This window comes from Podarcis pityusensis, assembly GCF_964106645.2.
Source record: "Podarcis pityusensis genome assembly, chromosome: 10".
Taxonomy (NCBI): Eukaryota; Metazoa; Chordata; class Lepidosauria; order Squamata; family Lacertidae; genus Podarcis; species Podarcis pityusensis.
In genome coordinates, this window is record NC_138035.1 from 1,893,456 (window position 1) to 1,909,336 (window position 15,881).

Consider the following 15,881-nt stretch of genomic DNA (forward strand, 5'->3'; position numbering starts at 1 on the left):
CAGTGGGTCTGTGCAGGTGATTCATGAAGAACTAGAGGTGGAAATGGGGGCAACCACTTGATTTGAAAGGCAGTCTCAGAGGACAACGGTATTCCAAGATCATGCTGTGTTATTAAAGATGATTGAGGATTATGAAAGGTTGCTGATGCATTGCTACCATTTGACACCTTACCATTTTCATTTCCTAAAAATTGTGAACATGGGGAGGACATGGGAGAATGTGGGAGATGTTGAAATAAGAGAAGGTGCTAATGGCGGTTGATGTGTCCTTTTTTTCCTGTGTTCTCTTTCCTGAAACCCAAAAAGGATTTCCTTTTTGCCCACTCTGAAAAAGGTGATGGAGAAGACAGAATTGCAGGGGACAAGGCACCTTTCGTTTCATTAGGAATAGCCATTAAAATGTGTGAAATGTGGAATCTGCTTCACTGAATGAGCACACAGTTCACATCAAGGAACACAAAAAAGAAAGAACCCATTTAAAGGTATGGAGTGCGGAAAGAGCTTTAGTGATAGTGGAAACCTTAGGGAACATCAACGGACTCACACAGGAGAGAAACCATATGAATGTATTGAGTGTGGAAAGAGCTTCAGTCAGAGTGGAGACCTTAGGAAACATCAACGGACTCACACAGGGGAGAAACCATTTAAATGCATGGAGTGTGGAAAGAGCTTCAGTCAGAGTGGAGACCTTAGACAACATCAACGGACTCACACAGGGGAGAAACCATATAAATGTATGGAGTGTGGAAAGAGATTCCGTTTTAGTAGAAGCCTGAGAAGACATCAACAGGCTCACATCGGTATGAAACGATTTAAATGTATGGATTGTGGAAAGAGCTTCAATCGGAGTGCACACCTTAGATCACATCAAGGGACTCACACAGGGGATCACCCACTTAAAGGTATGGAGTGCAGAAAGAGCTTCTGTTTGAATGCAAAACTTAGAATACACCAGCGGACTCACAGAGAGAGAAAACGTTTTACATGCAGGGAGTGTGGGAAGAACTTCAGTCAGAGTGGAAACCTTAAATTGCACAAACGGACTCACACAGGGGAGAAACCATTTAAATGCATGGAGTGTGGAAAGAGTTTTAGTGATAGTGGAAGCCTTAGATCACATCAACGGACTCACACAGGGGAGAAACCATATGAATGTATGGAGTGTGGAAAGAGCTTCAGTCAGAGTGGAAGCCTTAGATCACATCAACGGACTCACACAGGGGAGAAACCATTTAAATGCATGGAGTGTGGAAAGGACTTCAGTCAGAATGGGCACCTTAGATCCCATCAACGGACCCACACAGGGGAGAAACCATATAAATGTATAGAATGTGGAAATAGCTTCAGTCAGAATGCAGACCTTAAAATACATCAACGGATTCACACAGGGGAGAAACCATTTAAATGCATGGAGTGTGGAAAGAGCTTCAGTAGGAGTGGAGACCTTAGAAAACATCAACGGACTCACACAGGGGAGAAACCATATGAATGTATGGAGTGTGGAAAGAGCTTTAATGATAATGGAAGCCTTAGAAGACATCAACGGACACACACAGGGGAGAAACCATATAAATGTATTGAGTGTGGAAAGAGCTTTAGTGATAGTGGAAGCCTTAGAATACATCAAAGGACTCACACAGGGGAGAAACCGTTTCAATGTATGGAGTGTGGAAAGAGCTTCAGTCGGAGTACAAACCTTAGATCACATCAATGGACTCACAGGGGAGAAACCATTTAAATGCATGGAGTGTGGAAAGGACTTCAGTCAGAGTGGAACACTTAAAAAACATCAACAGACTCACACAGGGGAGAAACCATATAAATGTATAGAGTGTGGAAAGAGTTTCCGTTGTAATACAAGCCTTAGATCACATCAACGGACTCATACAGGGGAGAAAGCATTTACATGTGTGGAGTGTGGAAAGAGCTTCAGTTATAGTGGAAACCTGAGATTACATCAACAGACTCACATAGGTAAGAAACTATTTAAATGTATGGAGTGTGGAAAGAGCTTCAGTCGGAGTGGACAGTTCAATATACATCAACGGACACACACAGGGGAGAAACCATTTCAATGTATGGAGTGTGAAAAGAGTTTTAGTAATAGTGGATGTTTTAGGAAACATCAACAGACACACACAGGGGAGAAAGCATTTTAATGTATGGAGTACAGTAAATACTTCACTCAGAGTGGAAATCTTAGAAAACATCAGCAGATACACAGGGGAGAAACCATTTAATGGTATGGACTGTGGAAGGAGCTTCAGTCAGAGTGGAACCCTTGATTTTTGTCAACAAACTCACACAAAAGACAAACCATATAAATATCAGGAAAGTAGATAGAGGTTCACTCTTAGTGGAAGTTCAAAATCAACAGACTTATGGACAGGAAGAACTTTAAGAGTTGAAACCCTTCAAACCATCAACGAACTCAGAGGGGAGAAGCAGTTTAAATGAAAAGACTGCAAAAGGTGCTTTATTTATAATAGAGTGATCAAGGAACATCTAGGGACTCTCACATGGGAGAACCCATTTAGATGTATGGAGTGTGGGACGTCTTCCTCTCAGAGTCCACTCTGAGCAATGAACTCAGTAGGAAATCATTCCTAAAAGCATGAGGTATATGTGAAGTTCTGGTGTTTGTATGTAAAACATTATAATAATGAAATAAGGCAACATCTCACAATGGTGAGTATAATTTTAGATGAAAGCACCTTTGGTTTTTGCACCAAACTCTGTCACACACACCCCACCGCATGATCTCCAAGTACTGCTTCTTCACCAGAACGTCATCGCTGCCTCCTGCCCTGCGCGTTCTGAAGAAAACTTGAAATACTGAAATTGAATGGGAGATTTCCCCCGAAGCCTAATTTCAAGAGAGCAAAGGAGGGGTTGCAGGTACCAGGGAAGTCTCCCGGGGGGCCCACCTTCACTCATGAACCCCGGGACAATTTACTGCCATCAGCAAACTTTGCCCCCTCCCTCCTAAGTCTAGATCATTTATGAACAAGTTGAAAAGCCACAGGTCCCAATACTGATCTTGAGGGGACTCCGCTTTCTGCTTCTCTCCATTCAGAGATCTGTCCGTTTACTCTCTTGGTGTTTCAGAAGGAGGGCTGCCTCCAACTGGGGAGGCACATTTCTTCTAGGGGCACCTTTCCAGGGCCTCCATGGTGCCCCCCAGCCTGGCTCCACTCGACCAGGGCAGCTGCATTTTGTTTCGCTGCAGGTGAATCAGCGAGAAGGAGCTTCTGGATCCTGTGCCCCCTCCCTGCCTGCTCCCTTCAGGGTTCCTGAGCCCCTCCCTTTTTCATTTCAAGGATTGGGGGTCCCGCAGAGGCCTCAGGGCACCTAAGCATCGGGGGGGGAGCTATTTTTTTTCCTGAGGGCAGGAGTCACAATCCTGGCACACTGCAGGATGTCTGGGTTTTAGGTATGGGGGTGAGGCTCAGGTGGAAAAGAGCTGATAGGGGAAATATCCTGGGGTGTGGATTTTATTTTATTTTTAATCATTTTTATTGATTTTCCCAAAAAAATCTTGAGTGTTCACTGGAAGGACAGATCCTGAAGCTGAGGCTCCAAGACTTTGGCCGCCTCATGAGAAGAGAAGACTCCCTGGAAAAGACCCCGATGTTGGGAAAGATGGAGGGCACAAGGAGAAGGGGACGACAGAGGACGAGATGGTGGGACAGTGTTCTCGAAGTTACCAGCATGAGTCTGACCAAACTGCGGGAGGCAGTGGAAGACAGGAGTGCCTGGCGTGCTCTGGTCTAGGGGGTCACGAAGAGGCGGACACGACTAAACGACTCAACAAATATCGAGATGTGGAAAAATGGAAACAACAAGGATAAGCAGGACTAAGATGTGGAGATCTGCTCCAGAGATCTAGACTGTGGGGAGCCCCAAGAAATTAATAAATACAATTTGGACTATTATTTGATCTTTTTTATTTTATTTTTTTAATTGAAGTATTATGATTGGGTATTTAATTGGGGTGTGGATTTACTCCACTGCCCAGAGGTGAACCAAAGCAGTGGCGGTGGGGGCAGGCCGCCCCAGTGCCCACGCCTTTGCCACCTCGCTCTCGGCTGGAGGAGGCAGGCAGGGAAGAAGACAGGGCGGAACGGAGGCAGGTGAGCCAACAAGTGAGGGGGCAGAGTTGGCTGCTGGGGGGGGGGATGCACTTGAGCTGCTGCCTCTTGAGTTGCTCTGTCTGTCAGGTTGCCCTCCTGTGCCCCCCCCCAAGCAGGGCTCCTGTGCCTTGTTTGTCGTAATTGAAAGCAGGAGCTGAAGATTTCGCAAGTGGTAAACTATGAGATAAAATAAGAAACTCCTAGAAGTAACAGATGAGGCTAAGAGATAGAGATAGATCAATAATAATGATTATTATGGATTACAATTGGAAGAAAGGATAAGAAGTTTGTAATGAAAGAGGATATTGATGCTAAATATGTGTTATGATGGGAACTGCTCATCAGATGGGAATCTGATGAAATTCAGATTGGAAGGTGTCAAGGAAGTCTTCTAGCAATGTAAATATACCAGGGAATAAGAAGGGGGGAAAATATTCTTTTATCTTTTGCATTTTTATTGTTGTTAAGTTTTTATGTTGTGTTAAATCTAATGTTTTTTTATAATAATTTTTATTAAGAATTTTACATTACAAAAAAAAAAAAAAAAACAGGGGGAAAAAATCCAACAAAAGTTGTTAAAAACAATCAATCTTTCCATCTCCTTATTTTTCATTTACTTGTTTCTCGGACCTCCTCATACCACCCTTTTTTGTATTCCAAATCAAATTATTAATTCAACAATTTCTTTCCCTCTTTTTGTTACCCAGATCTTATTCTTAAATTATTACAATCTTAGATTTTTACTTATATAAACCCATTTTTTCATATTCTTTTAACCCATCACAGCTAGAAACCACTTAGTTCCAATCCAACATTATTCTAAAATTCCTTAATTTTACAATATCTCTGTAAATAGTCTTTAAATTTCTTCCAATCTTCCTCCACTGACTCTTCTCCCTGGTCTCGAATCCTGCCGGTCATTTCCGCCAATTCCATATAGTCCATCACCTTCATCTGCCATTCTTCCAAAGTGGGTAGATCTTGTGTCTTCCAATATTTTGCAATAAGTATTCTTGCTGCTGTTGTGGCATACATAAAGAAAGTTCTATCCTTCTTTAACACCGATTGGTCAACTATGCCCAGGAGAAAGGCCTCTGGTTTCTTCAGAAGGGTATATTTAAATAGCTTTTTCAGTTCATTATATATCATCTCCCAGAAAGCCTTAATCCTTGGGCACGTCCACCAAAGGTGAAAAAATGTGCCTTCATTTTCCTTACATTTCCAACATTTATTATCGGGCAAATGATAAATTTTTGCAAGCTTGACTGGGGTCATGTACCACCTGTAAATGATTTTCATAATATTCTCTCTTAGGGCATTACATGCCGTGAATTTCATACCGGTGTTCCACAACTGTTCCCAGTCTGCAAACATGATATTATGTCCAACATCTTGTGCCCATTTTATCATAGCAGATTTAACCGTTTCCTCCTGAGTGTTCCATTTCAACAGCAAATTATACATTCTTGACAAATTCTTTGTTTTGGGTTCTAACAATTCTGTTTCTAATTTTGATTTTTCCACCAGGAAGCCAATTTTCTTGTCCAAATTATATGCCTCCATTATCTGATAGTAATGGAGCCAATCTCGCACTTTATTCTTTAATTTCTCAAAACTCTGCAATATGGGAATATGAAATTCTGTGAAGAAGCTCGCTGGTACAATTCATGGGAACAAACCAACTTCGTATGAAACATGAATAGGGCGCTGTGTTTGCTCTGTAATCTTTTGACTCAGGCATGGTTCCACGCCACTCTCCCCCAAAACAATGATTTCTTTCTGAGGTCTCAGCTGATCCCAACTGGAGATGAGAATGTTGTGTGAGATGCACATGAGGAAGCTTCTCTGGTGATGCTTCAATCTCAGGGGTTTTGTTTTTCAAGCTCAGAATCTTAACTACTGAGCCTTGGAAGAAGTACGCTTGCAAATGATTATTGGGTAGTGAAGGTGTGGGGTGTGAAATTGTATTGCAGTCAAATGCAACATTCCTACAATGCACATGCTGGGGAATGCTTGTGTCACTCAGGAGAAGACTTGCTAGTTCCTCCTGAGGTGGGACAGACTTCCTCTGCATGGCACTTCATGTAGGTGTGGCCTGTTCTTGGACAGAGGAGCACACGGCCTCCATGTTCTGCTCTTCTTCTTCTCCTTTTTGTGTTCCTACAAGTTAGGAAGAAGTGACTGCTCAGTTGCAGTCACTTGAGATTATTTCCCTTATGGAATAGTTCATGTCGATATATAGAGTTATGTAACTTAAGTCTGCCTTCAGGGACCTTATTGTGAACTGGATGATTGTAAGTCAACTAGTTTTATGTTAACTTTAATCAGATAGTCGTGTCTATTCTTTTAGGAGGGATAGAAAAAGGGATCTTACCAGGAATCCTGAATAGTGAGGCTCAGACGAGCCTGCAACTAGCTAACTGCTGTGTAATTTGAAAGAGGGATTGTTTAACAACTCTGCTAAGTTATAGAACTTGCCAACGCAAGTTAGGAAGGATATCAGAAAAGAATGTATCCTCTCCTGCCTCCCTAAACATTCCCACAGAAAGAGCCTGGGGTAGGATGTCACCTCCCTTGGAGCGAGCGACCAGCAGGGATGCCTCTGAGCTGCCTCCGTGTGTTATGCTCAGCCCACCGTTCCCCATACAGACACCTCTGGCAATGGTTGCTGACGAGGGCTTCCTGCCCGTGCTGCCTTGTTTTGAATAGGATGGCGGGCAGTCCTCTGACAACTCACAGGGCTGTTTTCAGGATCTGGAGGGCAAGGACTGATGTAGTGTAGCAGTCAAAGTGTGAGATGTGAGCCAAACTCCTCTTCCTGCAACCTCAACTCTTCGTATGCATGGGGATTATAACACTGGACAGCCTTGCAGGGCCGTTGTTTAGATTACTGAGATAATATGTGTTATATTTTGTAATGCTTTAAATGTGCTACATAAATGCTAAAGTATTCTTAAGTAAAGCTGAGTATTGGTTGGTGCAAAGTGCAAGGACCGAGAGGCAGAGCCAATAGAAGAAGACGAAATCCAACGAGTAATAAAAGAATAAAAAACTGTGGAGGCCCCAGGACCGGATGGATTTCCGGCAAAATATGATCAAAAAACCCTGATTGCACCCTTGAAAGAAGTACTGAACAGCATTTTAAGGAAGGGAGAAGTACCCGGCAGGTCAGACTCAGAGGGAGGAGAGGAGGGGGCCAGGAGACCCAGAGGAGGCCGGCTGCTGAAGCATCCACAGAGATTCCCCCTCCTGCTGTGACCAGCTCCCCTCTCCCCTGGTCTCCTAGAGCACACAGGGAAATCCATGAGCCTGTACATGATATTAAGAGGTTTTTTTTTTTGTCCCAACATGCATCACTTTGATCTCATTGACAATGAACTGTAATTACTGCCCATCCACCCCGTTTGGAGAGCTCTTTTTGGAGCTCCTTGCAATCGCTCTTTGTTTGAACTGTGGGGTGTGAAACAGAGAGCAGTCAAATACAACATTCCTAGAGTGGACATAAAAGGGGATGTCTGAACCAGCCAGTCAGAACTTCTTGTTTCCTCCTGGGCTGGGACAAACTTCCTCTACATGTGACAAGAGGTGGGGATGATGTCACCTGTGCAGGTAACAAAAGAGCACAGGGGAGGCAGCCATCTCTCTCTCTGTGACTCCATTCCTCAAAGCAGCAACATCTCCTTAGCCTGAGATGCTCTCTTGGCTTCAAGAGAGGACAAATGAACTATCTCCTTATGGGATAGATTCCAGGTGTGTATATTTTGTAACCTAAGTCTGCCTTCTGGGATCCTTCTGTGAACAGAATGTGAGTAAACTCTTTTATATACTTTTATTTTTTTTAAAAAGTATTTTTATTAGCAATTCAACAACATATCCAAACATATCATATTCATTATTTACTGCCTCCCCCGCCCTCAAACCCACCCTCCCCTCCCCCAAAGACTTCCCTCAGCTCAGCTTCTAATTTTCAGCACAGGTTCTAATAAGTGTCCACCAACCATGAGGCAGAATTTCATTAGTGCCTCACAAGCTTCCTGCGCTTTAAGTTTTGCAGCCTCCAGGTGCCCCTTCCAGAAAAGTGTCTCAGTGAAAGGGACTCCCAGGGATCCAAAGGAGTGTATTGAACCAGGTTATTCATTACTCCAAACTTTGGACTTCTCTCTGTCGGCTGGGAGAGGCTGACCTGCCCCTTCTGCAGGGCAACTTCCTTCCCTCTGCTCCAGTGTGAGGGCAGCACACATAGCTCAAAGCCCCCTCTTAAATCCTGTCAACTATAAAATGCAACCACTATCAAATACTTGACAAACTACCAGTGTGGTGTAGTGGTTAAGAGCAGTGGACTCGTAATCTGGTGAACCGGGTTTGATTCCCTGCTCCTCCATATGCAGCTGCTGGGTGACCTTGGGCTAGTCACACTTCTCTGAAGTCTCTCAGCTCCACTCACCTCACAGAGTGTTTGTTGTGGGGGAGGAAGAGAAAGGAGAATGTTAGCCACTTTGAGACTCCTTAAAGGGAGTGAAAGGCGGGATATCAAATCCAAACTCTTCATCTTAAAAAGCAGAGACATCACCTTGCCAACAAAGGTCCGTATAGCTAAAGCTCTGGTTTTCCCAGTAGTGATGTATAGAAGGGAGAGATGGACCATAAAGAAGGCCGATCGCCGAAGAATTGATGCTTTTGAATTCTGGTGCTGGAGGAGACTCTTGAGAGTCCCCTGGACTGCAAGAAGATCAAACCTCTCCATTCTTAGGGAAATCAGCCCTGAGTGCTCACTGGAAGGACAGATCCTGAAGCTGAGGCTCCAAGACTTTGGCCACCTCATGAGAAGAGAAGACTCCCTGGAAAAGACCCCAATGTTGGGAAAGATGGAGGGCACAAGGAGAAGGGGATGACAGAGGACGAGATGGTGGGACAGTGTTCTCGAAGCTACCAGCATGAGTTTGACCAAACTGCGGGAGGCAGTGGAAGACGGGAGTGCCTGGCGTGCTCAGGTCCAGGGGGTCACGAAGAGTCGGACACGACTAAACAACAACAACATCAAGTACTTTAAAAATCAGCACCTAGACTGTTTCAGTAAATGCCTGGGGGCCTAAAACAGATGTGAATGAGCAGCGCAAATCAGAGCGCATTGTGTGTGTGCAACTTGCAAGAGGGCAGAGGGACAGAATCTCTGCTTCACGCCCCTCTCTGCTCTCCTCCTCCTCCTCTCATAGAATCATAGAATCATAGAGTTGGAAGAGACCACAAGGGCCATCGAGTCCAACCCCCTGCCAAGCAGGAAACACCATCAGAGCACTCCTGACGTATGGTTGTCAAGCCTCTGCTCTCTTCGACTTCCCACATTAATGGGGGAAAGGCTACAGGTCCACCTCATAGGGATGTTGTAAAGACAGCAGAGTTGGTTTTTATGAAGCACTTTGAACTTTCTGAGTGTCCTCTAGTTTATCTCCCCATGTTGAGCCCCCACAGCCTTTGCTCAGAGGGGCTCTGGCCCTGCCCACCCATCCCTGGGCCACCTTCCCGTTTCATTCAAGGTGCACGGCTAGGAGATGGATCTTCCGCCAAACTCCCCTTTATTCCTGTTGCCACCACAGAGGACTCTTCAACACTTCACCCCAAACATAACAGAGGAGGAAGTGTGCATCGATTCATTAAACTGATTTATTTTAAAAATAGACCTAAACATGTGGTTTCAAATGTTCTCATTTCTTTTCTTTTTCTTTTGAAACTTTGCTACAGCTGCAACAACGGGGTTTATAATGCTGTCTCTCTACTGCAGGTCTAACCAACCCTGCTCCACAATTGCCACCACTGCCCCATTCCATTCCACCCTCCAATGGTGGCAGCCAACCATCTTGGCTGCAAGTCCCAGAAGACGGGCTCTCTCCTTAGAGACCTTTTCCACCTAGCCTGGGAGGGCAGAGCCTGGATTGACTCCAGCTGCAAAAGCTGAGGCTGCTGAACAGACTCTTGAATTTGGGGGTTTGGGGGAGGGGTTGTTGGTGTTGGTGTTTTGTTTTTATATTTTAGATCTTGTGATTTACGTGGAAATTGATCCATTCAATTGCTCAATCCCAGCATTCCAAACTACCCCTATCACCATCTAGCATTTCCTAAAATTTACTCTTCTACTATAATTACCATTATTATATTAATGTCGTTGATACATGCGTATAAAACTTTAAATACAAACACCAAGACATTGCACTGAAACTTTTGGTAAATGCGCATGCATGCACTTTCCAAGAGTCTCATTCGAGAGCCAGTGGGGTGCAGTGCTTAAGAGTTTTGGACTAGGAACTGGGAGACCTGGGTTCCAATCTCCACTCAGTCACTGGGTGATGGCTTCACAGCCCAACCTACCTCACAGGGTTGTTGTCAGGATTAAACGATGAGGGGGAGAACGACTTAAGACCACACTGAGCTTCTTGAAGAAACAGGTGGTATATGAAGGCATCCAATAAATTTCGCTAAGAAGAAAGGTAAGATTCTGCTCTTAGGGAAGACGAATCAGGTGCACAAATATAAGATGGGACATACCAGGCTTGCCAGTAGTACATGTGGAAAAGACCTGGGGTCTTAGTGGACCACAAGACTAACATGAGTCAACATCAGCGAAATAGGCTGTTATTCTAGGCTGCGTCCAAAGAAGTCAAGTGTCCAGATCAAGAAAAATAATAGTCCAACTTTCTTCTGCCTTGTTCAGACCACACCTGGAGTCCTGTGTCCACTTCTGGGTGCCCCAATTTAAGAAGGATTTTGACAAGCTGGGAGGTGTGCAGAGGGGGGTGAGCAAGACAATTAAGTGTTGGGAAACCAAGCCTTCTGAGGAACAGGAAGGGGTGTCACGTGGAAGCTTGACAAGCTTGTTTTCACCGGCTCTGGAGGCTGGGACCCAAACCAATGGCTTTAAATTAGAGACGCCCTTGGTAGCTTGAGTACTCTCCTTCCTTGGAGGTTTGTAAGGAGAGGTTTGAAGGCAATATGTCATGGAAGCTTTAGTTGAGAGTCCTGCAGTGGACTAGACGACCCAGAAGTCTCCTGCAGGTCTAAAATTCTATGATTCTCCCCTGTATGAACTCTTTGATGGGCTATGAGGTTAGTCCTCTTACTGAAGCTCTTCCCACATTCCAAGCACTTACAGGGTTTCTCCCCTGTGTGGATTCTTTGGTGGGAAGTGAGGTTGACTTTCTGGCGGAAACTCTTCCCACATTCCAAGCACTGATAGGGTTTCTCCCCTGTGTGAATTCTTTGGTGGGAAGTGAGGTTGACTTTCTGGCGGAAATTCTTTCCACATTCCAAGCACTGATATGGTTTCTCTCCTGTATGAATTCTTTGGTGGGAAGTGAGATCGGCTCTCTGGCAGAAACTCTTTCCACAATCCAAGCATTGATAGGGTTTCTCCCCGGTATGAATGCTTTGGTGGGAAGTGAGACTTTGCTTCAGACTGAAGCTCTTCCCACATTCCAAGCACTGATAGGGTTTCTCACCACTGTGAATTCTTTGGTGAGAAGTGAGATTGGCTCTCTGGCAGAAACTCTTCCCACATTCCGAGCACTGATAGGGTTTCTCACCACTGTGAATCCTTTGATGGACCCTGAGAGTCGTCCTGTGATTGAAGCTCCGCCCACATTCCGAGCACTGATAGCGTTTCTCACCTGTATGAATTATTTGATGGGCTGTGAGATGGGTTCTCTGAATGAAGCTCTTTCCACACTCTCGGCATTCAAATGGCTTCTCCCCCCTGTGAATTCTCTGGTGTTTATGGAAGGTTTTGCTTGTATTAAAGCTTTCCCTACATTCCAAGCACTGATAGGGTTTCTCGCCTGTATGAATTATTTGATGCGAAATGAGATGTGCACTCTTACTGAAGCTCTTTCCACATTCCAAGTATTTCAATGGGTCCTCCCCTGTGGGAATCATTTCCTGTGAAGTGAGGCTTTCATTCCAACAGAAAGTTTTTCCCCATTCAGAGAACTGAGAGGGTTTCTTCTCAATAGCATTTCTTTGGTGGGTAGTCAAATGGGAGCTGTGACTGAAGCTCTCTCCACACTCCAAGAGTGGCAACGGCTTCTCCACTGTGTGGATTCTGTCATGGGCATCCTCGCTCTCAATTTCCAAATCATCACCACCTGCAATGAAGAAATGGATTAGAGCTGCAGGAAGAAATGGAGTGCCACTGTATTGAATATTGGTCACTAACCTTGTGATAGAGGAAGAATTCCATGCATCAACATTGCTGACCACACACTAGAGGTGGTCAGTGTTAGAAACAGAGATAGGACAGCTAGGACATAAAGAGGACCTTAAACCTAGGTTATGGGCTCAAAAATGGAATGTCCATATGCACTCTCTTATGACAAAAATACAAAGCTGAAAAGGAATGAACAGCAGCTAAAATAATATGTTAATTTTTCACATGGTCTAGTCCTTCCCCTGCCCACCCCCCTGATTTTTAAAGAAGGTCTCTCCTTCAGTCTTCAAAGAGTAGCTGGAAGTGGAGAGGAAGAAAAAGGTCCTCCTTTCCTTCCACTCTGCAGTTTTAATCCGAAATCTTAGGTTCTGCGAGCAGAGCTCGGAAACTACTCGTGTCTATGACATTCCCTGTTGCAAAATGTGCCTAGAACCATGCGAGTTTCAGACAGTGGAGGTGGTGGATGATTGTGTCTACCTAAGAAACCAACAACCTCTTCGTTGATGCTGACCTGGACAAGTGTACTGGTGAGGCACTTACGGCAATGGCTCACCTCTCCAAAAGAGTATGGGCGAATGGGATGCTAACCGTTCAATACCAAGATGAAGGTCTATCAGGATTGTGTGTTGAGCAAGCTGCTTTGTGAAGTGAGTCATGGACAATTACAACCATCAGAAACAACCCCTCAATGCCTTCCACAAGCTCTGTGTCAGGAAGATTTTGGGCAATACAAGGGAGGACAGTGTCAAACAAAGATGTGCTTTCTTAACCTCAAATTCCCAGCATGTTCCCATTCCATTCTCAGCAAGGTCTATGCTGGCTTGATCATGTCCATGGTCAAAACAGTTGATAGCCCTCCATTTAAGGTGAGTTTAAGGGGTATTAGAATCCCAAATGCTTCAAGTGGCCCTGTAGAGCTCCCTCAAAATCAGGGAGGCTTATCAGAGAGAGATATGCATGGAATTTCCAAACAGAGGTTATGATCCACAACGGAGCCTTACTGAGAGAGGCCACTATCCCACAATTCTCCTCCATGACTTCCTTATGCAGAGCTCTCTGGTCAGGATCCAGCAACGCCCATTCCTCATCTGTGAAATGAACAGTGACATCTTCAAAGCACACTGGACCCTAAGAGAGAAAGGGAAAGATCCTCTTTAGAGAGCACTAAGGTTGTCTGCTACACATTGCTCTGTTTCTTTCTGCTCATTAAATGGTGTTTTGTTTCAATGGGATCGTCCTGCTGCAGATTTTAATTTGGGTGCTCTTTTTAATGTCTTAGTGGAATTCTTGTGTGATTTAGTGATGGACATTAATCTTTGTGTAAATGGGTGGAACTCTACATTGTGTTCTTAAAATCCTTCTGTCTGTGCCAGATGGAAGGATCCCCTCTCTGCTCCCCATGTGATGTTCTTGGGGTGGGGGAGACCCTTCTGATGCCCTAAAGACAACTTCAAGAAGTGCACTGGGGAGGGAGGAGAAGGTGGGGAAAGCCCCATTGTGCAACTGATGCGACAAGATAGGTGATTCCTGGGAACTATTTTTGAGGCTTGATGAACTGCTTAGAAGCCTATTTTAGCATTCAATGATAACTCTAGAAATAAAACGACAATGACTTATGAATCATCCTATTGACCTTCAGAAGGCGAGTTAAGGCAAGGTGGCTGTTCTTTATTCTCAGCACATTAAGCTTCTCGAATGGCATTCCCAACCTCTTGGCTTTTGTCCAACTGCCCTTGACAAAGATGCCTTCAGAGCAGCTTGGGCAGAAGCCAAAAGGAGGAGAGAGATTCTTTGGGGCCCAGAGGCACCCTGGCTGCCCCACCCCTCAGCCCCTTCCCCCCAGGGCTCCCTCCCTCTACCTGAGCTGCTTCCACAGCCGTTGCTTCTCCACCACCACCAGGAATAGATGGAAGAGGAGGTCTTGCTGGCATCATCTGGTCACCTGCAAGAGACAAAAGTAAGTGAGAAACCAGGAGTGCAGCTGCTCTCCAAAAAGTCTCACCATGAGGAAGTATGTATGAGTCTTGGAAGAGCCAGCTCTGGACTGCACCACAACCCAGACTCTGAGGTTTCTATAAAAAGGAGGAGGAGGAGGAGGAGGAGGAGGAGGAGAAGGCGAAGGAGAAGGAGGAGAAGGAAGTCTCCAGCCCTCCTAGAGGGAAAGTGACCATGCAAAATGTGCAGGGAACTGTTGGTCTTTCCGCGAGATGAATCAGCCTGGTTGCTCCTGCCTTTCAGAGTTTTCAATCAAGGAATGAAGCCAGAACTGTGATTGACAAGTGAGTCATTTGTACTGAGTGTTATCTGAGCATTGGGTGATAGTGGGGGTCCTAACCCAGGGTTCCTCAAGAGTTGCTCTCCTTCAAATAAAGTGGGACTCGCCTTTCTATGCGTGTAATGTGTTTTCAACTGTTCTTATTGCTGTTTTTTAAATTTTGTAATCTGCTCTTGGAAATTCGGGTGATGGGCAGGGAACAAGCAATAATGATGATGATGTTACATTGCGTAACATTGCGTAACATGCCCCCTCCCCAGTCATGAATTCTTGAGGGCACTCCTGGGTCCATCATGGTCACTTGAGGCCCATGTCCAGCTCAGGCTAGTTCCCCACCCCACAGACCTTTTCAGAAAAAGAGGACATGGCCCTGGTCCTCTCTGCGCCAGATGGGATGGTGGCAACGCTCTCTGTGTGGAACTGCCTTGAAGGCGACTCAGGAACTGGCCCAAAACACAGCAGCCAGATGATTGGCTGGGCTGCCTCTCTTTATGAATGGCATTTCTCTCCCACCTCTTTGCCCAAGGAGATCAAGGCGGCATCCAGGGGACTACCCATCCCCACTGAGTCTCCCTACAACAAACACGTTGGATTCCTGTTTTAAAACAGTTGCACTGGTTGTTTCCTTTCCAGCAAGACCTCTCCTGCTCTGGATGCCTTGGCTTGTGAGACCTCCTGCGGTGCTTTCATAGAACTATAGAGGTGGGTGGCACCCCAAGGATCATCTAGCTCCACCCCAGGCAATCTCAGAGGGCACGCTTGCATCTGGAGGAACTAAGCACTGGAGGAGAAAATGAGCCCTTCAGGATCAGGCCAGAGGGCTGCCCCCTATAGGGGAGACAGAGAAGAGGATTCCCCCATCCCCCTCTCCTCCTCCTCCTCCACAGATTGGCCTCCTCCTCTTTTAACGCCAGCTTTATTGGTGGCCTCTGCCTCCTGTGGGAGGGAGTTCCACAGGTTTTACTCTGTCCTGCAAGAGGAAGCGCTTTCTCTTCTCTGCTCTCCTTCCTTCCTATTTCCTCCTTCCTTCCTTCCTTGCTTGCACAAGTGAGGTTTTAGGTACCGAATGTTTCCATCCGCGGACAACCTCTGTTATACAAGGGGATTGATCCATACATCTGAATGGGGTTTCTCTGCATGCATTTCCCCGCTCCTGGATCCAAGGGGCCAGCAGCGCATCCATGCAAAGGAAGAGCAGAGCTGCCGCCCTCCTGCGACCCTCCGCGCCCTGACTTGCCCCCCTCTCGCCATGCAGCGCTGGGACCCCCGCTCTCCCCAT

The 15,881-nt window shown here is 45.6% G+C and overlaps 2 protein-coding genes across 3 annotated transcripts in view; one reads left to right on the forward strand and one right to left on the reverse strand.

Moving 5' to 3' along the window:
• LOC308486250 (uncharacterized protein) overlaps window positions 1-15,881 on the forward strand; it is a 214,247-nt gene that overhangs the window by 98,220 nt on the left and 100,146 nt on the right. The gene's annotated exons all lie outside the window — the stretch shown is intronic.
• Window positions 8,763-14,303, reverse strand: LOC308486329 (uncharacterized protein). 2 transcript variants are annotated; one of them, XM_081023093.1, is made up of 4 exons: window positions 14,187-14,303; window positions 13,329-13,455; window positions 11,161-12,265; window positions 8,763-11,129 (listed from the first exon to the last, which is right to left on the reverse strand). In XM_081023093.1, exons 1-4 carry the CDS (start codon window positions 14,259-14,261, stop codon window positions 11,048-11,050), a joined length of 1,389 nt encoding a protein of 462 aa, XP_080879219.1. In that variant the 5' UTR covers window positions 14,262-14,303; the 3' UTR covers window positions 8,763-11,047. The 2 variants fall into 2 exon arrangements, with proteins under 2 accessions (XP_080879219.1, XP_080879220.1); XM_081023094.1 differs by having other exon boundaries at window positions 8,763-12,289.

Coding starts and splice junctions, on each gene's coding strand:
- LOC308486329 (XM_081023093.1), bottom strand. CDS start 14,261: ATGATGCCAGCAAGACCTCCTCTTCCATCTATTCCTGGTGGTGGTGGA. Junction 13,456..14,186: donor CGGCTGTGGAAGCAGCTCAG/GTAGAGGGAGGG, acceptor TTTCTCTCTTAG/GGTCCAGTGTGCTTTGAAGA. Junction 12,266..13,328: donor TGGGATAGTGGCCTCTCTCA/GTAAGGCTCCGT, acceptor TCTTCATTGCAG/GTGGTGATGATTTGGAAATT.